This window comes from Erinaceus europaeus, chromosome 19, assembly GCF_950295315.1.
Source record: "Erinaceus europaeus chromosome 19, mEriEur2.1, whole genome shotgun sequence".
Classification (NCBI taxonomy): Eukaryota; Metazoa; Chordata; class Mammalia; order Eulipotyphla; family Erinaceidae; genus Erinaceus; species Erinaceus europaeus.
In genome coordinates, this window is record NC_080180.1 from 7,725,379 (window position 1) to 7,750,045 (window position 24,667).

Genomic DNA, 24,667 nt, shown 5'->3' on the forward strand with positions numbered 1-24,667 from the left:
GTAGGTTAGCAGCCTGGCTGCACTCGTTCTTTCTGTTGGTTCATGCCTCTCCAGAACTAGCAGCTTCAACGCTGGTATATAAGTAGCCCCTCTTCTAGCAGGTGTTTCCCTCCCCTCAAGCAGAGGGTCAGAGACCACAGCACCACCCACTGCGTGTTCATTAGTGCAGCCTACCCTTCAGCCGGCTCCCAGTGGCGGCCAACTCAGACGTGGTAACTAATGTGTGCTCTACTGGGTAAGAGCATGTCTGTCTATTCCAAGAAGTTGGCATGTCCACACAGTACTGTGCACAAGGACCTGGGTTGGAGCTCCTGCCCCACACCTGCAGCAGGGAAGCTTCACAAGTGGTGAAGCAGGTGTCTTATTTATTTTGCCTCCAGGGTTATCGCTGGAGCTCCGGTGCCTGCACTGCAAATCCACTGCTCCTGGAGGCCTTTTAAAAAAATCTTTTTTTAAAATTTTACCCTTTTGTTGCCCTTGTTCATTGTTGCTGTTATTACTGTTAATGCTGTCATTGTTGTTGGGTAGGACAGAGAGAAATAGAGGAGGGGAAGATGGGGAGAGAAAGATAAGACACCTGCAGACCTGCTTCACCGCTTGTGAATCGCGACCCTCCTGCAGGTGGGGATCCAGGGCTTGAACCGGGATCCTTACAGCAGTCCTTGAACTTTGTGCCATGTGCGCTTAACCTGTTGCGCTACTGCCCGGCCCCCACAGGTGTCCTTTTCTATTTCTATCTCCCTCTCCCCTCTCAATTTCTCTGTCCTATCAAATAAAATGGTGGCCAGGAGCTGTGGATTGGTAGTGTGGCACTGAGCCCCAGCAATAACCTTGGATGCAAGAGGAGAAAAAAAAGATCTTTCAGAGTATCTTAAGATACTTAGTCACAGCTCCATTACCATAACTTTTAAACAGTTTCTTCAGACATCTTAATAGTGTTTTATAACACATTTTAATTTCAAGAATTAGATAAAGTTAAAATTATAAAAGGCTGCTATTTTAACTGCTATTCTGTCCTAGTTTCTGAAATCCTAGGTGATATTACTAAAACCCAGGCCATGACTTGTGACTTGTATTTAATTCATTAAGATCTTGGGTTCGAGGCCCTGCTCCCCACCTGCAGCGGGGAAGCTTCATGAGCAGTGAAGCAGGTCTGTAGGTGTCTTTCTCTGTCTCCCCATCCTCTCTTCTCTGTCCTAGCAAATAAAGGGGGTGGGGGGTATAGCCACCAGGAACAATGGATTTGCAGTGCCAGCACCGAGCCCCAACAAGTGGAGGCAAAGTGAAGAGAGTCAAGGCTTCACTGTGAGGCAAACTGTTTCCTCTGAAAAGGGCTCACTCTATAGGCTACTTTGCTAGAAGGCAGTTCTTCCGAAATCCATAAAGCAGGGGACACAGGACTCGTGTGAGGTCCCCAAGTTGGATCTCTAGCACAGCAGGTACCAAGAGTGGTGCTCTGGTTCTCTCATTAGTGAAAAGCAGAGCCTATGTAAGGAGTTCTTCACAAAGAGACGTCCATCTTGTTGTCCTCTTCCTCAACATCAAGAATAGAAGAAAATTTGAGGAAGACTCCAAACTTAGCATTAAGTTATTTTTTAACTGTGTGAAATAAGGCTAAGTCACAAGTTTTGAATATATCAATCTCTTGATAATACAAATGGAGTTAACAATTTCTAATTTTAAACAACATTTAAATACACATAACAAGTACAGAGATAACCAGGTAAGAAAGGGAACTGTATCTTTCAAATAAAAGCAAGGGTCTCTCTCGATATTTTTTTTTCATGCGTTGTATGTGTTGTCTACTCTTGGAAAACCCATGAGTTGTGGAGGAACAGCAGCTCTGCTGATCTCAGCAGTTGTGCACCTGCCACAAACACCTCCAGAACCCCCTTGCTGGACCACTCCAGAGACATAGGCACTGCCAATCAATACACAGGAAGTAACGTATGGAAAGTGTGTACCGTTCCTGCTTCATCAGACTCACCATCTCAAAGGTGACATCTGGGACCTGAGAGAGAACATATAGTTATTCAAAAACACTTTCCTGCCTGGCACTGAGGACCCAGGCTCAGTCCCTGGCTCTGCCACATACCATACCAGTGCTCTGGTTAAAAAAAAAAAAAGGGATCTGATGGGAAAGTTAGCCCTGGCTGTATGCTCGGTAGTTAAGCCATCACATCTATGAAAGCAGCAACACCTCAGCCTGAAAACACTGTTCCACGGCTGGTTATTTTTCCCTCCCACACTGGGAAGTAAATCTGGGGGGTGGTGAGTGTTGTGCGTCTAGCATTTGAAGGCAGGCGACTACCTGCCATTCTGAATTAAGCCAATCACACCAGGTGCAACCTGAGCTTTAGAAGACTGAAAAGGAGCTGGTAGCTGAGGTGCATGGTAGCAGATGCCATGCCGCTGCAAATTCTAACTGACACATTTATGGCCCAAGAAAGAAGAACAGTATCGGTTTGCTACATTTTAATAGTTTTTTTAAAAGGATTTTTTTTTTAAAAGTCTTGTCAGCAACATCAAGCAAAAGATACTGAGTACTCCACAGGGTGCAGAGGGCTGCCAAGCACCTGAGAAATTTACATGACAGAGAAGAGGGTTCTCGCCCCATGGAGATTAATTACAGGCTAGGGGGCAGGGGAAGGCAGATATCCTCCAGTCTTAGAGCTGGTGAACCAGGGAGAAACGTAAGGCAAATTCCCCATCACCTCCACTGAACTGAATCACTTGGAACTCATCAAATCAAGACCTTGCTTGACAACTCTTTCAGGCACACGTCACTTTTTTAGCATCTAGCTCAGTAGCAGACGAGTGGGAGTAAAGACTAGGCCTCTTGATGTGCAGGGGCTAGAACGACTTCATTGTGGTTACTCGAAAAAGCAAAAACACTGAGCTGTATGACTGGAATTACTGTGCTAGCTTAAAAAAAGGGCTGGACTCTGGCGTCGCGTTCCCCTCATGCCGGCACCGGCCATTTAAAATAATGGACATTAAATATCACGTGGGCACTATCTCCATCCCAGAGAGCGAGCCTACACCAGATCTTAATGAATGTATCAAACACCCACCTGTGTGTACTATGAAAACCTTATTTATGCCCTATTCGTAAGTCAAAAGTAATGAGAAGAGTCAAGCTAATGACCTGCATATATCCACACGGAGATCAGAATATCTAAGTAGGAAATAAATGGTAGTTCTGTCTACCTTTATCTATATAAAAAATAGAGTATCTCCAGGTTGTGCATACTCATCGTGCTCAGAAGAGGTATGTATGCAGGTTTTCAGGATTCACAATCAGTTGTCAGAAAAACAGCAGTTAGCCCCTGCAAGGTCTCATTAGCATCTGACCCACAACACCTTTAGAGTACACAATTTAATAAGTCATCCTAAACCCACAGAAAAATGTGATTATTCTGAGATGGCTCCACCGTCACCCTCAGGACCACTATCAGAAGGAACAATGTGATGTAGAAGGCACAGCCAATCACCACAACTAAAAAAAAAAACAACACAAACTCACTTTCAGAAAAACAATCTGGTCATCTGGAAAAATGGCAGCTGCCATCTGGGAACGTGCGCGTGCGGGCTCCCGCCCTGGCCGAGGCACCGTTTCTACGCAGGCAGACCACAGGTCGGCATGAAGTCGGGCCACCCTGGCGCAGGAGCAGCACAACGCTTCACACCGACCTCCTGGGGCAGCAGAACTGGTCCAGTTTCTCTCAACACACTTGCACTCTCTCCCACACCCACTTCAGCCAAGCCAACGTCTGACAGGAGCGAGACACGGCAAGAGCCTGCTGGAGCCGAGGTGAGAGGTCTGTAAACTCTAGCACATTCTTATTGCTGTGTGAAGCCTGGAGATGACCACATCCCACCCTCTGTGGCCTTGGTCCAGGACGCAGGCAGACGTAGTGGTAACTTAGATGAGAGGCTATTAGTTGCACAATTAATAACTGAAAGAAAAAAAAAAGGCTAAAAAACATCTCAAAATCTACAATAAGCCTGTCTCCAGATGAGCCTTATACGCTGGTGACGTGCCAGATGTGATCCCGTGGTACAGCTCTGCGACGGGCTCGTGCCTTGGCTCGCCGGCTTCCTGCCTGACAGACGTGCTACACAGCTGGGCTGGTCTCTACCGAGGGGTACGAGTCACCTAAGTTCCAGGTTGTCCGTGCTGGGATCATTCCTTGTGCAACATCTGATGTAGATGAAGGTAAAGTGGCTTCTTGGTCAATAATTGCAATTTCTTTCTTTTAAAGTCCGTGGGCTTCTTGTATCTGAAAACACAACAGGAAAACCGCTGTTTACAAGGCCTAAGGTCACACACACACACCAGGAAGAAACAGCAGGCGCGGGAGGCTGGCGCTGACCCTGTGCGCGCAGCACTTACAGCTCAATGACGATCGGCCCGGGTTTGATTTCGTCCATCTCCATGAAAGCGAAGCACTTGGTGCTGGTGAACCTCTTTTTAGGCTTGTAGTGTTTGAACTCAAAGAATATAGCTGCACCTAGGGGATAAAAGCGGAGCACAGTGAGCCGACTCCGTGTCTCTGCAGGTCGGCTGCTCAGACGCTGAGCACCACTGCTCTCAGAAGCATCCCCACACTGGCTTAGAGCAGGGCAGAGGAGCCCGGTTCTCTTTGAGGGAGAATAGCAAACACTGTCCTGGGGAGATGGCACAGCACCTCAGAGAGCAGTCTTTGCATGCCTGATGCTCAGAGGGGCCAGGGTCAATCCCTGGCTCCGCCCTAAGCCGGAGCTGAGCATCTCTCTGGCCAAAACACCTCCCCCCAAAGCAAATATTCTAGAGACTGTGGCATTCCTTCAAAGGTATGCACATATTTTATACAAACAACATCAGATTCTACAAGTCACTGATTACATAGCTAGATGGCAGGCTTCCTAATTCCTACAACAAAAAGACTACATTAAAGTTAGCCAGGGCACACTGGGGCTGTGAGTCTGAAGTGATTCTGAGAAACTGGACTATTTTGCTTGACTCGGTAAGTTTCATGTGACATCTGCTGTGGTCTACTGCGGTAATACTCGCTTCTGTGCACTGTACTCAGTCAACTGGACACACACACACACACACACACACGTGTGCGCGCGTAAGGCAAGGACTCTGGCCAGAGGCCACTCATCAGTCATGATCACAAACCTTTGGTTAACTTTTCAACATGCTTTTGGAGCTCAATGTCCACATTAAAATGAACATAGGTATCTTCTTTCCTTGAAGCCACGGGGGTATCTTGCACAGGAGTTAAATCTATGCCATTCAGATCTAGAGAGGAGAGAAGTAACTGTGCACGTAGGAACTTTCAAATACACAGACACAACACACCAGCTTCAGAGGGCTGTGCTTCCTGAGGAGACAGCGCTGCAGGAGAGGCTCAGGCTGAGGGAAATCCTGTGCCCCGTGCGTGGGCAGGACCAGGAGGTGTTCTGGCTCCAGAGGGGGTGGGGGGCTGAGGAGTCTAGTGGGAGCTGGGGGAGGCAGCTTTGCTAGGTCGTATGACTACGATAAAATGGGACCCTGGATGTTGAGAGAAGACAACATCTTCTCTTTCTTGGGATATTTTTAAGCATTTGGAATGTGGGTAATATGACACCCCCCCCCTTCCAGCCTTGCTCAAGTACCAACACATTTAATTCAGAATTCCTCTGTTGATGCAATCAAGTCAGAGAACCAATGTATAAATGCTTCCAAGAAAGCTCTTCCAGGGAGGGAGACAGCATAATGGTTATTATACAAGACTCCCATGTCAAGGCTCCGGTGTTTCAAGTCCCAGGTGTAGTCCCTCACACCACAATAACCCAACTCTATCACAGAAAAATTCAAATTACCTAAATTCTGGTTGTATTTGCTTTATAACAAACTCACTTAACCTGAGTTACAGATGGGACACTAGTAAATGGTTTTAATCTCCTGAAATCAAGAATCTTCAGTTTAATCAAATTCAACATGGACTCATTTAATGATCGTCTTTACTATTCAATAGACCCATCTGGTGGAACCTGAAACCATTTAGTACATTTAATTCGCAGCTCCTAGAGGTAAGTGCCGCAGTTCAACTGCAACGCAACAGAGAGAACAGGCTAGGCAGGCACTGCACTATCCCAGCATTTCCTCTGTGGTTGAGTCCTTCCTGCTCTCTTCTATTATCTTTATTTATTTATTGGATAGAGAGCCAGAAATCGAGAAGGAAGGGGGTGACAGCAAGGGGGAGAGAGACAGAGAGAGAGACAGAGAGAGAGAGAGAGAGACCTGCAGCCCTGCTTCACCACTCACAATGCTTTCCCCCTGCAGGTGGGGACTGGGGGCTCGAACCTGGATCCTTGCACATCTGCTCTCTTTTAAAATTTGCTGCTCATAAACCAGAGGGTCGGACTTCACTTCTTTGACTTGTCAAAAGTTCCTTAACTGCAATCTGTGTCTTCCACTCACATTCGTTTATTTGATTTGCCTCAAACTGCAGACTAAGTATAGGCCACATTAATTGTAACTTAGTTCTGAATAAATAGTATGACAACTCCATTCCTAGTCACCCGATTATGTTTCAATTACCTTTCTACTGTTATTTTTTTTTTAAACTCAATTAATTTTTAACTCTTCAGACAAACTGCTTTGTGACATGTTAGGCAACAACAAAAGAATCTATACACTGTGGTCCCTCTTGAAAGTCGGAAAAAGTCACTTGCAAGGAGTGAATGCTGTGGTTCACTGGGTGGCAGACAAGACAAACTTGAAGTGCTCAGGGTTTTGCTCCTGGCTCAGTGCACTTGTTACCATGCTCAAGGGTCCCAGTTCAAGTCCCCAGTCCCCACCTATGGGGGGGAAGCTTCATGAGTGCTGAAGTAGTGAAGCCCCCCCCCCCCCCCAATTTCTTTCTGTTCTATCAAATCAAAAACAAACTTGGAATAGCTGCTTTCTTGCCTCAGCAAGGGCCTGGCACTCAGCCGCCTCTGCAGGCCTCTCCTAGAGAAGCTTCTCTTTTCCACAGGAGGGAGAGGGCCAGCAGGGGTGGAGAGGAGCCCCCACCCCCTAGTTAGTGCGGGACATTTTCAACCTGTTTTGTGAAGGCTTGGCCTGCCGCTAAAGACAGTGTGACTGCCTTGTCAGCACACTGATGGACAGAACTGAAGAACACAGACATACAGAAAACACTCAGATGTGGGCGTAAACTCTACACAGGAGAGTCACTGGTGAATCCTTGCGCCATGCTGGGAGGAAGAAGACTCTCCCCTTCCCAGGGATGCTGCCCACTCAGGGGAGGACTGAAAGGAATCACCACAGATACAACTGTTCCGCCCCACTCTGCAAACCGTCCCAAGTGCGAGACCACAAGCTGAAAGTCCCCAGAGGGACACACACAGACTTACCCTTCACGCTCACTGTGATGTAGGGGTCGATGCACTGGCCGGCATCCTTCAGGCCAATTCTCTCGATTCTGATAGTGAGCAAGGTCATCCCAGGCTCCGAGGGCAAGCGTGGTAACAAAGTGCCTGGTGACAGCACGACAGCAGGAAGCCTGAGCTCCACTGACTGCAGCGCTAATGGCCTCACAGAGATCAGAAGCTGTACGGCCTTGCTCAGCCCCAGCCAGGCCTTACTGTGGTATCCCAACTCCCCAACACTGCAAGATACACCTGCCCTCATAGCTGCATCTGCCCCCAGAGCAGAAATAACTGTGTTTGCTTCGAGGTTGCTAAAACTTCAACTCACAGGGGCTGGGCTGTGGCGCACCTGGTTAAGTGCGCACATTACAGTGGGCAAGGACCCAGGTTCAAGCCCCCAGCTCCTCCATGCAAGGGGAAAGCTTCACGAGTGGTGACTGCAGGTGTCTCTCTGTCTCTTTCCTTCTCTACTATTCCCTCCCCACTCAATTTCTGTCTCTATCCAATAATAAAGAAGAAAAGACATCACTTTAACTCAGGAAGTCCACTGACAAAATAAGACATAGTTAATGATGCATACTATGGACTTTACACGTACTTACAGTACATTTCTTATCTTTATTTTCATTTTATTTTACTTGATAGGAAAGAAATTAAGAGGGAAGATAGGAAGACAGAGAGACCTGCAGCCCTGCTTCACCACTCATGAAGCTTCCCCTCTGTAGGTAGGGCTTGAACCTGGGCCCTTGTGCATGGTAACATGCGCTCAACCAGGTGTGCCACCACCTGGCCCGTCTTGCGGCAAACTGTCGAGACCAGGATTCCCCAAGCAGGGCTCTGGAGACTCCTGTGAGCATGCCTGAGCCGTGGGGCGGAGTTGTGGAGCTGTGCGCACCGAGAGGGCGTGTCCACGGCACGCCGGGGGCGGAGTCTCTCGTGCCCGTGGGCAGGAGGCCCAGGTTGGAGGTCGGTCACCTTAAGGCAGGTTCCTGGCTGCTGAGCCACGCCCTGCATGCACCAAGTGGCCCTGAGCTCGGGCTCGGCCTCCTCTCACCTCCCCGCCCACCTCCCCAGTGCACCAGCAGACTCGGTGTCCCAGTCCACGGTGTGCGGTGATAAGGTGACACTGGCTGGGAGGCTCCAGCCCCTTCACTGCTCTCGCGCAGAAGTTCATCTTGCTGACGGCCACCACCGGTAGACCGCACACAGGCTGCTGCCGACCTAGCTGTCCCACTCCGCGGTGCATCGTCCTGGGAAATGGTTTACAAATGCACCCGTGGAGGCAGAAACACTGGAAGTTCACTTAAGCACAAATCACAGCCACCGTTAAGTCTTTGGGCTGGTGATTTTCAGATTCTAATAGTCATATATATATATATATATATTTTTTTTTTTTTTAATTTTTTTTTCTTCTTAAAAAGTGGGGCTGGGGAGACAGCTAAGGGCTCTGCAAAAAGAATTTCATGCTTGAGGCTCCGAGGTCTCAGCTTCAGTCTCTAGCATCACCAGAAGCCAGAGTTGAGCAGTGCTCTGGTCTCACTGTATCCCTCTCATTAAAAAGAAATAAAATATTAAAAAATATATCTATGTATAAATTCAACTTAGTTTAAAAGGTTTAGAAAGTAAATCAGTAGCAGAGTTGATGCCCCTGTCAAAAATAACCAGTCAGCGAGAGACTCCTAATGTTGGCCCACGACGTTTCCTACAACATTCATATTCTACATTTTCTCCTCTGCCAGCAGGTATTTTGAATAAAATGTCCTATATGAAGTGGAGAGCTAGCGAGCTAATCCGCAGGAGGGCATATGCCTTGCCATGCGTCTGGTTCCAAGTGGAGTCGGCACCACGGTGGAGACGCCACGGCACCAGGGGGGATTTCTGGTGTGATGTTCTCTCTCCTGTGTCTCCAATGAAAAGGCAGAGAGGTGCGACTTCACGTGCCTGAGGCTCTCTCTGACTCCACAGAAATAAAGTAAAAAACAGACTGACAAGTTTCCACTCTCAAACTACAAAGTAAGTTGCTATTTCGATTCTTCTTCTAGCGTTTGCCACTATTTCGATATTTTGTAACGCTAAAAAAGGTTTTTGTGATTATAAGAACAGTTTCTCTAATGAGTCTATACATTTTGTCAGTAAAAGTCACACTGCAGTGCTCATAAAGTCTATAAATGCTGGTGATGGTGAGAACAGGACAACTTTGGCTACCAGAAAGGCTCCAAGTCCACACTGGAGTAACACCAGGCTAATTCAATCACATACACTTACTTTTAGAGAAGAGAAATGCAGGAACCAGAAAAGCTCAGTAAGCTTTTTGCCAGTCTGAAGACAAACAACAAGTTGTAACTCTATATCCCTTATTTAAAAGAAATCTACTAAAGTTGCCTTTAAACGACTAAATCTAATTCTGGATTTAAAGGAGCAACTTAAGCCAACTGTTTAACACCGAGTTCCCAAAGCAGGCACAAGCCTCTGGTTTTTAGAGACTTGCCTGCAAGGTCAGCCCCAGATTAGCCTGAGACCTTGGATTGGGGAGGGTTCCCAACATCTCCTGATAAGAATGGCCACTTTGCCCAAACGGCAAACAATATGGTTTATTTACTTAGTGGTGCCCAATTTGCGCATGTGCAAGTTCACCACCTCCAGCCAACATCTGCATTCCTTTTGCCCCAGAGAGAGAGAGAGAGAGAGAGAGAGAGAGAGAGAGGTGGAGAAACCATGGCATGCTCTAGCCTTGGAGCTGGCCCCTCTACTCTGCCCCTTCCTGCATTCACTGGCGCCAGGACCTGTACCAGGTCTTTGAGCGTGGTAAGGGGAGTGCCCAGAAGGTAAGATAGCCTCCACCCCAGAAATAAAGTGGCCCATGCAGGAGATGGGCTTTCCTCCTGGCTGTGCAAAGTGTTGGGCAGGGCTCAGAAAACAGCGTTGATGTGGTCAGCCCCCCAAAATGGCTCGAGGCACCGAGTCTCTAAAGAGCTTCCCCTGGAGACATTTCATGTGTTGTTATGATTTGCTGCTGGAGGAATGAAACACTATCTCTGTGACTCTGCTGGGAGAGGACCCCGTGAGACAGCTTTCTCTACTCTGCCCGGCGCCTCTTCCCTTTACTGAGTCTGTGGTCAGCCTCTGCTGGGACCAAGTACAGTGAGCACAACTTGCCGAGCCCAAGAGTCCTCCTGGATCACCAAACGCCAAGCGTGATCTTCAGTGTCTAAGGCCTTTAGGCTATACTTATAAAGACACTGCTGCCAATAACGGTCATAAAAATCTGCTTGGATTTATGCTAGGATTGGCATGGGCTCTGGAGAGGGCTTTCGACTAGCAAACACCTAAATCATTTCTGAAAACTCTGACTGGGACCCACGCTGAGCAAGGCCTACCTGGGACTCTAGCAGGAAAGGAGTCAGGAGAGCCTGCTCCGGCACCACCCTCTTCTTCATCTTCCTCAAGCTCCAAGTTTTCTTCTTCTCCAGGAGCTAAAATTCTTCTACATGAAAAAAAGGTAAAACGAGAGAGAGAAAAGAAAAAGACAGACAGAATGGTGACTTACAGAATGAAATATGCCAATGAAGCCTCATTTCCCATGTAAGATCACAACTTATCCAATTGTTGGTTCCCTGACTGACATTAATGTGGACCCTAAAGACGCCACGGATATCTATGACACCAGTGCTGATATAAGGAATCAGCAGTCCAAAAAAGAAGGCAAAAAAAAAAAAAAAAAAAGAAGCAGGCAAATAATTTCTAAAACTTACGAGAACTTATCTCTGGGAGACGGGATTTGGGGTCACAGAACCTCGGTGGTGGGTGTGGAATATTAAAATTAAAATACTGTAACCCCCTTTTAATAAACATAAAATGGGAACAAAATCAAATGTTAAGACAAACACTAGTACTTGTTTTTTTACCTTAAGGGGACAGGCTGAACATCAAATGGGAATTCTTTGTTATACGTAAGAATATTCTTTAGGACTAGAATGAAAAGAGAAAGACACGTGAATTCTCCCACGACACAGAAACTAAAAGTTTTTATAGTAAGTGACTCAATTGTACTATGCATATTGACACTGTTAATCACCCTTCCATAACTGTTTTATATATATTTAAAATTCCCAAATCTTATCATCACCTAGAGACAAAACCCATTTATTAACTGGGGGGTTTTGTAAAGTGAAAATACCCAAGTGCCAGTAATTTCGGAACAATGTCAGATCTCCAAGAAAGGTGAGTCTGAGAGTCTCCGAGACCTCGCAGAAAGCCGACCCTAAAGTAGCCCTATTGCAAGGGCCTAGGTGAGGCATGTGGCAGCAACGAGAGGGAAAATATTCTCCCTGGAGAGCTCCAGTGAAAAGAAGGGCACCAGGATGCCAACACGTCTCGCAGCTGATCACAGTCTGACATGGAAACGTAAGGGAGATGACGTACAATCCCCTGGGGGTGGCGGTCTGAGCAGTGATCCTGTTTCATCATCTGGCCTCTCGGGTCCGCAGTAACTATCTGCAATTAGGTGAAGGCGATGTGATGGCGTTATCCGGGCAGTTGAGGAGGCTCCTGTGATCTTGTGCACAGCTTATTCAGCCTCTCTGATTTCAATCCTGAGGGTCAGAACTAAGGCAGATGTGACACTGTCTTCCCAGTGCACAGGCTCAACTACCATGACTTACTCAGCAGCAGAGTCCTCGGGCGATCAGAGATGTTCTAAAGTTCTTCAGTGAGAGAACTCTGAGACCTGGGTGGAGTTTCTCATTTACTCTAATTCTCTTTCACCTCAGCTCGAAAATGAGTCAACATTTAAGTAAGAAAGATACTGTAGAACTATAGTCAGTGTTAGGAGAAGCAGAAACAAGATGATTATTCTAGTGGAGGGGATGGAGACCACCAGCTAATGTGAGCTGGGCAGGGCAGGCCTTCCAGAACTCCACTGTCTGAAGGCAGCTGAACGTGAGTGATAAGAGCATCCTTCCACGAGCAGGTCTGGGGCAAGGGTTCCCCAAGTATTCGAGAACTGGCAGAGCAACTTCAGAGGCTCTAAGGTGAGAACTAGTTCAGCTCGTTTAAGGTACAGAATGAGCCATGTGGCTGACAGTTTGATAAGCAAGGAGGAAATGGTCAAAGATGAAAGTTAGAAGATAGAGAAATTAGAACTAGCCCTACAGTTCTACCAGTAACTGGAGCATCACTTAAGCATTATAGATTTTAGTTTCCCATATCCACTAACAGGGACAGCACTTGGTACACACAGCAAATATGGTGCGTGAAGTTGCCTGGTAAAATCCAAAGTTCCATATGCGCATGACAGGCCCACAGTGCTCTAGGGCCGCTCACCCTGTTACTAGCCTTCCCAGGCAACTGTGACTAGAATCTTGGCATTTCAGGTCTCAGTTAAAAAGCACTACTAGTTTTAAAATGATAAGAGGATTCTTCTGAAAGCAGGTGCAAGACTGTGCATTGTGAGGGGTTAATTAATTATTAACTCAACTCAATAAATAACAGTCATTTTCACAGTGCTGAGCTACACCCTGAGAATGGGGGAGTGGATGACAAAAACCAAAAACACGGACCATGTATCACTCACACCAAAAATCCAATCTCGGGGGTCGGGCGGTGGTGCCGTGGGTTAAACGAATGTGGCGCAAAGCGCAAGGACCAGCGTAAGGATCCTGGTTTGAGCCCCCGGCTCCCCACCTGCAGGGGAGTCGCTTCACAGGCGGTGAAGCAGGTCTGCAGGTGTCTGTCTTTCTCTCCCCCTCTCTGTCTTCCCCTCCCTCTCTCCATTTCTCTCTGTCCTATCCAACAACGAACAACATCAATAATGGCAATAATAATAACCACAACGAGGCTACAACAACAAGGGCAACAAAAAGGGGGAAAAATGGCCTCCAGGAGCGGTGGATTCATGGTGCAGGCACCGAGCCCAGCAATAACCCTGGAGGAAAAAAAAAAAAAATCCAATCTCATTTTGAAATAGCTAAAAGGGGGAAAGAACTCTTCAAAGATGTATAGAACATTATTAATGTAAGAAAAGCAAACAAACACACTCACAAACTCAGGAGATGAATGCTGGCCCCCTGGCAGAGCTCACACATTAAGCATGGGCTCAAGACCCAGGGCCAAGCCTCTGGTCCCCAACTACAGGAGAGAAGCTTCACAGCGGTGGAACAGGGCTGCAGCTGTCTCCCTTTCTCTCCCTCTCTATGCCCTCCTTTCCTCTCAACTATCACTTTCTCTATTAAAAAGAGAAAAAATGGACACCAACACCCAGAGATAAGCCTGGTGGCAAGAACAACAATAACAACAAAGAAATAAAGAAGAAAAATGCCCACGGCAAGAGTGACTTCTTTTCTAAGAGTCAATGCCATGAAAAGAAAACTGTTGGCATACTCTCTCACTACTTTATGATTACGAGTAGGCATTTAGTTTGGGAATAATTTTGGGGGGAAAAACCCACTCTTTTCTCATTCAAAATAATTGCAGACTGGGCTGTCATTGTCATCCATTATAAAATAAGAGAGAGATATATTTGTATTTTTAAAAGTGCTACCAGGGTTATTTCTGGGGTCTCAGTGCCTGCAGAACAAATCCACTGTTTCCAGTGGCCAGTTTTTCCTTTTTTATTTTTTTCCTTTCTTTCTTTATTGGACAGAACAGATAGAAATTAAGAGGGGTGGGAAGTCAGGCGCTAGCGCAGCAGGTTAAGCGCACGTGGTGCAAAGCGCAAGGACCGGCCTAAGGATCCCGGGTTTGAGCCCCTGCAGGGGAGGCGCTTCACAGGCGGAGAAGCAGGTCTGCAGGTGTCTGTCTTTCTCTCCCCCCTCTGTCTTCCCCTCCTCTCTCCATTCTCTGTGTCTTAACGACATCAATAACAACAACAATAAGTACTACAACAATAAAAAAACAAGGGCAACAAAAGGGAAAGTAAATTAAAATTTTTTAAAAGAATTAAAACAAAAAAGAAATTAGGAGGGATGGGGGAAGTAGGGAGAAAGAGAAACATCTGCTGGTCTGCTGTACCACTTCCCTCTGCATGGTAATGTGTGTGCTTAACCGGGCACAACACCTTCCAGCTCTCCAAACCACATATTACATGAGTCCATTTACATGTTTGAAGTATCCAAAAATAGGAAAAAGCCTTAAGATAGAAAGTAGATTAGTAGTTCCTACAGCTAGCTGCCGGGAGGGAATGCCTGAAGACTGGGACTTCGTTCTGAGGTGAGGAACACTTCCTAAAATGTGACATTTAACACTTGAGCCATTGCCTATATTGCAAACATTTCCTCTCAGAAAATATTCAAGTGAAACACCAAAAAAATTTTCTGTAAGGAGTACTCTACCCAGCAAGACATCTAGGGTAACTGTTCAAGAAAGTTTTCAGGAAGGAAAAGAAAAATGGAGACAAGGAAATATGTTGTAGAGAGACCCAAATGGTTGGACCAGTTTCTAAGAGCACGCAGCATATGTCGGACGTCGGATCAGTGGCTACAGCTCTCAGTTCTCTGTCTACCAAGGTAGCTGCCATCTTGTTTGTAACGTGACCAGAACTATACAAAGGCTGAAAAATACATATGAGGTGGAATACAGAACCAAATAACCTTTCATATTCTCAGCGAGGGTAAACCAAGCGACAGCTATTATAAACACTATAGGAATTATAAAAGCACAAAACAAATGAAATCAAGCCCACATCAATGACAAATAATCTTAGTAGCTACAGCAGATTAGGTAAATTCATATCGCTGACAGACATTTCACCATACTGTACATCAATGATGAATTAAGAAAAAAAAAAAAAAAAAACCCATGAAAATCCAGTATTTAGTTTTCCAAGCATCACTTAAAATATGAAATTAAACTTACTTGGTTCTAGCTTTTTCAGATCCTCCAGTTTAAATTCTTCTTGGGACTGTGTGGACTGAATTTAAAATATGCAGATTACATAATTTTATTACAAAGATGTCCCTGCACCCTATATCTGCCTTTGAAGTGGCGACAAGTAAAGAATCAAAGCAGGAATCATGGGAAATAAATCTGTCCTCAGGGGAGACAAAAATGACAAGTTCCAAATTTATTTTTATTAAATAACTTTGTACTTTTGGAAGAAACTGGGCTATAGAAAGAAACACTGAATCTCACTTTATGTTTATGAAAACAAGTACTAAATCTTTTGAGTTTGGCCCTTGAGTCATTTTTGCTATAGAATCTTTCTCAAGGCAATACTTGTATTAGCATAAATTCCTACTGTCCTGAACAACAGTTTAATCTCCTTCCTTTGTATTAGAGAGTGGAAAAAGATTATTTACCTGTAAAGCTGCACTTCGCAACTCCAAGCATGTTGCAATCTTGCCTATGGTTTTCTGCAGGAAAAAAAAAAAAAAACGAAAAAGCTAAAATGTCAATAAAAAACCAGATTACTTTTTATGGTAAGAGATAGTTTTTAATAAGACAAATTGTGCTATAGGTCTCTCTCTTTTACTCCCACTTACCCCTCAATGTCCCTAACATAAATAACTATAATAAATATTTTTAAAAATAAAGAAAATCATAAAGCAATCTTGTGATGTATAATGGCAAATCTTAGTCATAGGTGTTTTGAATAAAAGCTATAAAATGGTCCTTGCTGTTAATAAGTTCATGTTCCCTTAGAAATAAGGACTTTGATGCTGTAAGGTCAGTATAAAGTACTGTCTGTCCTGAAGAAACAGGACAAGCACCTGTGTGTATTAGGAATCAAGTCCTAAGACCCATCGTGGTTCAGCTGTCTAAAGTCCCATGCCGAAGCAGGGGAGATAGGTTTAAAACATGAAATAGGACCAAAGCGGAGAGAGTCAATTCTGAAGGGGAATTTGAATGAGGAGCTGAGGAAGCTGTTTTTGACCAGATGACCATCAGATCCACCGTTGTGACAATAGTCTGTGTATTGTAGCCTGAAGTAGAGGAGAGAGAAGACAAAAGACCAGGCTCATCTTCAACAGTGCAGGTCAACAGTGACTCAGATCGGGAGTGTGAATGACTGTGGTCAAAGTAAAAGGAGACATGCTTTACTGAATGTCTTGATGACTTGTAGACGTCTAGTACACTGAATTTGGTAGTGTTTTCTCTTGTCAAGTTCCTGTGGAAAAGGAGTAAAGGAGGCTAGAAATTAACAGTGGGTAGGGTTGGGGGTTTAGCATAATGGTTACACGAAAGACATTCAGGCTTGAGGCTATGAGGTCCCAGGTTCAATCACCAGCACCACCATTAGCCAGAGCTGAGCTATGCTCTGGTCTTTCTGTGAGTAACTCTCTCTGTCATTAAATCAATAAAAATCTCAAGAGAATGGGCAATTTACAGTATAACAACTCACACAGTAAACCAATAACGAGCAGCAGCTGACTCTGGGCCAAGTCCGTAACAATATTTAACTCCAAGACCTTAAAAAAATTCTTTTTAATCTCAATATGAGAGTTTACAAAAAGCCCAACTGCATTCTGAAATTTTACATTTAGAGATAGCCTTTAAACATAGTGGCAACAGAAGCATCTAAGATAAGACAGTCTGATTTATTTATTATTATCTTTATTTATTGGATAGAGACAGTCAGAAATCGAGAGGGTAGGGGGAGATAAAGAGGAAGAGAGAAAGAGAGACACCTGCAGCCTTACCCACCACTTGCAAAGCTTTCCCCCTGCAGGTGGGGACTAGGGGCTCAAACTTGGGTCCTTGCGCATTGTAGTACGTGTGCTCAACCAGGTGCGCCACCACCTGGCCCCTGACATTTTCAACAAACAGCTGTTGCACAGGGACTGGCAGCAGCGTTTTTTACTGACAGCCCAACATCCCCAAAGAACTACTGCTCAGAGCACTGGACATTGACACAATCAGTAAACAACCTTACACATAAGTAGTGCGACAGGCAGCATGGCCAACAGCCACTGAGCACTAATCAGCTGAGGTCCACCCGAGTGACTGACACCCACTGACTCATGGGAGCTGCACTATCATCCTGAGTCAGATGTGATCATTTCACAGAAGCTGATAACTTGGAGTCAGGCGGTAGTGCAGCGGGTTAAGCGCACGTGGCACGAAGCGCCAAGAACTGGCCTAAGGTTTCTGGTTCGAGCCCCCGGCCCCCCACCTGCAGGGGAGTCCCTTCACAGGCGGTGAAGCAGGTCTGCAGGTGTCTGTCTTTCTCTTCTCCTTTCTGTCTTCCCCTCCTCTCTCCATTTCTCTCTGTCCTATCCAACAATGACATCAATAACAACAATAATAACTACTACAACAATAAAAAACAAGGGCAACAAAAGGGAAAATAAATAAATATTAAAAACTAACTAACTAAATAAATAAATAAAAAAGAAGTTGATAACTTGCCCTGGAATGAATGCCTCTTATATAACACCACACACAAATCGCATCGACGATATACTACTTAAGGTCTCGAGTTAAATCCCCTGCACCACTGACAAACAGACCTGAACAGTGCTCTGGATCAATAAAATTTTTAAATAGCATTTGACCACCTTTTATAAAATATTTTACATTGATCAGCTCTGACTTACAGTGGTGCTGGGAACTGAACTTGGGACATCAGCGTCTCAGCCATGAAAGCCTTCTGCATAACCATCTCCCTAGCCTTAGCCTTCATGTTTTTTGATTTGAAGCTTCTGTCACTTAACATAAAATGTATTTTAACATCTTTGAGCCCCTTAGTAGCCCATTTTTTATTTAAGCATGTCTTCAAGGGCAGAAGCAATAGCTCTCTACGCAGAATCTACTGGGCCATGGCAAAATACCAACAGGAATTATTCATAACTATTTTAAGGGGCCACACCCAACATCAGCTTTTAAAAAAAAAGTGAAATACTATCACTTTCAGCTGTTGCAGTGACTTAAAAGATGTAGCATTTATTCCTGTCAAAAATCAAGAGCCTGCTAACTGTAACAGTCTCATCTTTCTTGAAAACAAAGTCTTCAGAAGAAACACAGGCTCAAGGCCACTTGCGCCCAAGTAAAGCACTGGTTACTAACCAATGTACACTAGGATTAATGGATGGATTCTTTATTAATTCAATGTATTTCTACAATACAAAAGGACCAAGGGCTGAAGGCAACTGAAATTTGGTTTTTACAAAGATTTCAACTCTTCAACTCCAAATGAGCAGTTAAAAGAATAAAAAAAGGGAGGGTTGGGGGGAGACAGTTAAAAGCGATGTTAATTTTGCTAAAGCATCTCCAATTTATATAAGGCAAAAATACAGACTGATCCAGTCTCTTATTTATTTACTATTTGTTTATTATTTACCATTTACCATTTATCAGCTCTGGCTTATGGTGATGCAGAGGACTGTACCTGAGACTTTGGAGCCTCAGGCATGAGAATCTCTTTGCATAACCACTATGCTATCCACCCCCGCCCTTAATCCAGTCTCTATCCAGACAATTTCTCATTTAAACCGCCGGCTCCTCTCTAGTAATGGTGGTGGGGCGCAGGAAGAGGCAAAGGAGTGGCAGGAGGGGGATTCTAGAAAATATACGACAAGCATATAGTTCTGGAATTCTCATCAGCACCAAATTGAATTCAAAACAGGGAAAAACGTTCTAAGCATCATGAGACAGGATGTTTTATTCTGTCCAGAATCTTAGATGAAAAATCTACTACACCAAAGCAGAGGATCTCATGGAACAAAAACTTTTTGGATTCCTTGGCTACAAAGCACGGGTGTTACAATGAAAAACGATTGAGAACCGCAGAATGAAAGCAAAGTCAGACAGTCGTGAGGGAGGGAGTTTAATAAAATAAGAATAAGAATTTTTTTCTTGCCACGCAGGTTTTTAAAAATTATGATTAGCTTTATTTATTGGATAGAGACGGTCAGAAATCAAAGAGTGAAGGGGGTGCTAGAGAGGGAGAGAGAAGGATACTTTTAGTAGCACTGTTTCACCACTTGTGAAGCTTTCCTCCTGCAGGAGGGGACCTGGGGCTCAAACCTGGGTCTTTGTGCACTGTAACGTGCACTTAAACCAGGTGCGCCACCACCCGGCCCCAAAACTTTCTTTTTTACCACCAGAAATCTTTAGATGCATTATGAAAAAATTCAGAGGAACACTTAATGCTTGCTATCACTAATAAAGTTCAGAGAGATCAGTATACTACTTCAGAGCTCTTTCAATATGGAATTTTATGAAGATGTGTGTTAGTTCATCAAAACTTAGGAAAGTAGTTACAAATGAGTAAATCTATCAGTAACCAAAGATCCAGCAAAGCATTTACTCATTAAAATTTCTGAAAGTTTACTATAAGCCAGGCATTAAAAAGTCTCTTTTAAAAAATATCGCAGAACTATAATTGGTTCTTAAAAATTTTCTTTCTGAGTTCTATAATCTCCTGAATGGCTGGCATAAACCTAAAATTTGTCACTGCTACAAAAATTAGGAAAGGCATAAAGAATATGGTACGGGGTGGGGGTATAGCATAATGGTTATGCACACTTTTATGCCTGAGGCTCTCAAGTCCCAGGTTCTATTCCCCCACACTGCCGTAAGCCAGAGCTGAGCAGTGCTCTGGATAAAAAAGAAAAAAAGAAAAAAAAAGAATATGGTACAAGACAAAGAACAAATTTGCTTAGAATAATATCAGAAGCTTCCGTCACATTCTTTCCTGGAAGACACACTCAACTTCTTGAACTTCTCCACCAGGTCTAGCATTCTACCTGCTCTGTAGCCCTGACACGTGGAATCAAACTCTCGTCAATGGGGTCTTTGCAACATCAGACTCATCAAGTGTAAGCAGCAGAGGACTGCCAAAAGAAAACAAACTGAACACTTCCTCAACACACCAAATCTCCAAGAATCCAACACTCACAGTAGTACATTGTCAGCGATGGGAAGCCAAATTCTTTGTTCAAGTAACAATTTAGTTTTTCAGGGTCACTGTTCACAGAACACACCCAGAAAAAAATTAATGTTTTCTTTTTATTTATTGGATAGAGATAGCCAGAAATCAAGTGGGAGGGCAGGGGTGGGGGAATAAAGAGGGAGAGAGACATCTGCAGCATTGCTTCACCATTTGTGAAGCTTTCCCCCTGCAGGTGGGGATCGGAGACTTGAACCTGGGTCCTTGAGCATTATAACATGTGCGCTCAATCAGGTGTGCCACCACCCGATGTTTGCTAATCACTTTTCTTTTTTTCAACTTGGAGACTTACGCTTTTTTCCCCTTTATATTGACACCAGGTTTGTCACTGGGACAGTGTTTGCATGGCAAATCCACTGCTCCCTCCTTCGAGAGGACAGAGAGAAACTGACAGAGGAGGGGGAAACAGACACCTGTAGAACTTGTTTCGCCGCTCAGGAAGCTTCCACACATGCACATGAAACGTGTGCTCAATCAGCTGCGCCACTGCCCAGCCCCCCAACTGTCTATGTGAAGTTCAGATATGGCCTACACGTGAGTTATATTGGCTTGGCTCAGTGTGAGTTTCACCTGAATTGTTAAAGAAAATTAAATTTGGGGCCTGGGAGACGGCATAATGTTTATGCAAAAGACTTTCATGCAGGAGGCTCCAAGGTCCCAGGTTTAATCCCCTGCACCACCAAAAGCCGTAGCTAAGCAGTGCTCTGGAAAAAAAAAAAAAAATGAGAGGAAGGAAATTAAATTTGTAAGTGCACAAGTTGTTTTTTTAATTGACTTTAATGATTTTTAAAAATATTTTTTATTTATCTTTAGATAGAAAACAGAAATTGAGAGGAAGGGGGACAGAGAGATGCATTCAGCACTACTTCACCACTCTGGACGCTTCCCCCTGCAGGGGTGCGGAGGGCAGGAGCTTGAGCCCAGCTCTTTTTATTTTATTTATTTTTTTTCTTTATTTCTTTATTTTGTTGCCCTTGTTGTTTTGTTGTTGTAATTATTATTGATGTCATTGTTGTTGGATAGGATAGAGAGAAATGGAGAGAGGAGGGGAAGACAGAGACGGGGAGAGAAAGGCAGACACCTGCAGACCTGCTTCACCGCTTGTGAAGCAACTCCCCTGCAGGTGGGGAGCCGGGGCTCGAACCGGGATTGTTCCGCTGGTCCTTGTGCTTAGCGCCACCTGCGCTTAACCCGCTGCGCCACCGCCCGACCCCCAGCTCTTGCACTGTAATTTAAGCCGCACTTGACCAGGTGCACAGACTGCCCCCCCCCCCCACAAGTTGTTTTGTATTCCTAATGCAGTGGAGTGACTTTGAGGCCCTTCTCTGAGTCAAGGTCTGGACAGGCAGGCACAAGCTCTTCTGGAGGCAGTCACACTAGCAGCCACAAATGCTCCCCAGGCAGATGCTATGAATAATAAAGACCTCTAAAACCACATCTCAGGACTAGATGGGGACTGGGGGCCAGGTTGAGTGCAGAGCACTCCAAAGACGCGAGTCATTAATATATCAGGGATACCTTGTAAGATCCTCTAGGTTAGCTAATCCATCGGTTCACGCATTCAGGCATACGTAAGACCCAAAGGCAGAAACGGATCCTGACTTCTGACTCCAGATCTCAGGCTTGTCCAAGGCATGCGCTGCTTCCTGGGCCTTTTGGTGTGTAGCAATCGTGGACCAAAACAAGATACCCACAGGATGCCACCGAGGAACAGTATCCTTATTTTTTATTTAATTTTTTTATTATCTTTATCAAATCAAGAGGGAAGGGGGTGGGAGAGAGGGTGAGAGAGAGACACCTGCAGCCCTGCTTCACTACTCGCAAAGCTTTCCCCCTGCAGGTGGAGACTGGGGGCTTGAACCCGGGTCCCTGAGCATTAAACATGTGCGCTCAACCAGATGCACCACTACCCGGCCCCAAGAACAGTATTCTCAAACACCAGCTTCAGTCTTAGAAAGTTAAAAAACAAAAAACAAAACTCAGATGAAGCTAATCATCACAGAATGACACATTTCATATATATATTTCATCCCAGGGAGACCAGAGCACTGTTCAGCTCTGGCAAAAAGTGGTGCCCAGGACCTCTGGGAATGAAAGTCTGGGGGTGCTACTACCAAATGCATTTTTTCCTGCTGTTTCTTCTTGAACTGTTAGGCCAAATCACCTTGATGTCAGGCCATTTTGCTCATAGGTGTGTATCTATACCTAAACACAAGATGAAGATGAAGCATGTCAGTAGTTCAAGGAGAATAGGCAGTTAAAATGAGGTGATTAAATGTCTTTATATTTTCAAATACATGTATCAGTAACACGGGGAGAAAAACACAGGGGCATCAATTTGGCCTATGTGATGCCAGGGACTGAACTCAGGCTTGCAAGTCCAGTACCCTAGTGACCACTCTACCTCCCGGGCCACAAACATTTTAAGGTTTCCTTTAGTTTTTACATCCATAACACACCTCACTAGCCGTTAATTTCTGTAAACACTTAAGGTGCTGTGGCCAGGAGGCAGCACAGCTGGAAAAGTGCAGGTGGGTGTGGGTGAGGGTTAGGCCCCACCCACCTGCAGGGGCCCAGCTTCACAAACTGTGCAGTTGCCTTCTCTCTCCCTCCATCTTTCTGTTTCTGCCATAACCCAAAGGGGAAAACGGCTAACCAGGAGCAGTGGGCCTGTCGCACAGTAACAATCCTGGTGGCAAATGAACACATAATGAACACATAAAGAAATCGGTGCTGACCTCTCAATTCCTAAGGGCGCTTCCTAACCAATTCCTGTGGGCAGGTCCCAAATAGACAAGAGGTAGTAAAAGATAGGCAGTCTTCCTCGGCCCTTACAAATCATTTCCCTCGGTGCTAATTACTTCCTAGGGGGGCAGAGATTAAGCCTGCTCGAAAGCTGCTTTAATGATCTGAGTTGTGTTCCAGGGCCAATACTAGCATGAGAAAAAATACATTTAAACCAAAACTGTTTGAAATGCTGTTTTCTTTTTAAAAATTAAAAAGAAAAAAAAGTCACTCCTGAGGTCACCTTTATGCAAAGAATGAATGAAAGCAGATTATGTCACCACAGCTTTCCCACAAGATGAAAATACACACTCGGGAGTCGGGCTGTAGCGCAGCGGGTTAAGCGCAGGTGGTGCAAAGCACAAGGACTGGCGTAAGGATCCCGGTTCGAACCCCAGCTCCCCACCTGCAGGGGAGTCGCTTCACAGGCGGTGAAGCAGGTCTGCAGGTGTCTGTCTTTCTCTCCCCCTCTCTGTCTTCCCCTCCTCTCTCCATTTCTCTCTGTCCTATCCAACAACAACAACAATAATAACTACAACAATAAAACAACAAGGGCAACAAAAGGGAATAAATAAATAAAATAAATATATAAAAAAAGAAAATACACACTCATTTCATTCATTACTTATGAGGCTCAAATCTGACTTCATACTAGACACTGAGCTAGAAACAAAAAAAGAAAACCACTTCTTCCCATTTCTTCTCACATTCTTCTTGCTTTTGCTTACTGGGGCCATGGCATGCATGATTCTACTGCTCTCAGTGAATTTATTTATCTATTTTCCTTTTTCAATTTTTCAGATGAAGAAAGGGAGATAGAAAGGAATTATCACAGCACTGTTCTACCATTCATGGAGCTTTCCCTGGTGCTGTGCATGTTGTTCACATGTGGTGCCCAGGGCTTGAGCCCAGGACTTTGTACATATAACGGTATGGGCATTAGCTTTTCCTGGAGCTGAACCTGTGTGCCTGCACATGATAACGTGTGAGCTCTATCTGGTCCCTGCACGCATTACTCCTCACAGTTCAGGATATCAACGTGACACATCAAACTTTAATTCAAGGAGAAAGAGCACCAATGAAAACATTTTGAAACCTTGTAAGTTTATTCTTTAATGACCAGTTATGCCAAATTTTTGACTTAATTTTTTTTTTTTCTTAATTTTTTTTTTTAACCAGTGGTGTTCGTATGCATGGCCATTTTGACTTTTGGTGTCTTTTCTTGAAAGGAGATAAAGAGGAGTTAAATAGAAGTTATTTATTTATTTGTTTAAGACAGACAGGCAGAAAAAGACTGAGAGAGAGCTGAGCACAGAAGCGTCCTTCAAGGCAGTGAGGGCCACATGGCAGAGCAGCACGTGGGCTATCACAGGGTCAGCGCACACAACTCTGGGGGTGCAGTGTGGACTATCTCCTGGAATCTGATACTCTCATAAATCAGTACTAACGACAAACTTAAAAAACAGCTTGCGGGAAGAAAAAGAGCAGTCCACTATCCAAGTGAGCTATTTTACAGAGTGAATATGATGTATCAACGCAACCCCATCAAACCCCAGTCTTGGGGGGGTCGGGTGGTGGCACAGCAGGTTAAGC

General features: G+C 44.8%; 1 protein-coding gene and 1 long non-coding RNA gene across 3 annotated transcripts in view; one reads left to right on the forward strand and one right to left on the reverse strand.

Moving 5' to 3' along the window:
• Positions 1-24,667, reverse strand: part of AIDA (axin interactor, dorsalization associated) — a 40,278-nt gene that overhangs the window by 10,178 nt on the left and 5,433 nt on the right. The window contains exons 3-10 of one of the 2 annotated variants that reach the window (XR_009546299.1): positions 15,699-15,752; positions 15,256-15,310; positions 11,310-11,373; positions 10,782-10,888; positions 7,390-7,512; positions 5,168-5,290; positions 4,397-4,514; positions 3,527-4,283 (exon numbers count right to left, since the gene is read on the reverse strand). Coding sequence is in view for 1 of the 2 variants with exons in the window: in XM_007521310.3 (XP_007521372.1) it covers positions 4,187-4,283; positions 4,397-4,514; positions 5,168-5,290; positions 7,390-7,512; positions 10,782-10,888; positions 11,310-11,373; positions 15,256-15,310; positions 15,699-15,752 (741 nt within the window). In the remaining variant the exon portion in view is untranslated. Of the gene's footprint in view, positions 1-2,460; positions 4,284-4,396; positions 4,515-5,167; positions 5,291-7,389; positions 7,513-10,781; positions 10,889-11,309; positions 11,374-15,255; positions 15,311-15,698; positions 15,753-24,667 lie in introns of those variants that run through there. The other variant, XM_007521310.3, reaches the window with a different exon arrangement.
• On the forward strand, positions 729-1,768 carry LOC132534595 (uncharacterized). The gene is made up of 2 exons (XR_009546300.1): positions 729-1,522; positions 1,555-1,768. It is a non-coding gene; the product is annotated as an uncharacterized LOC132534595 (long non-coding RNA).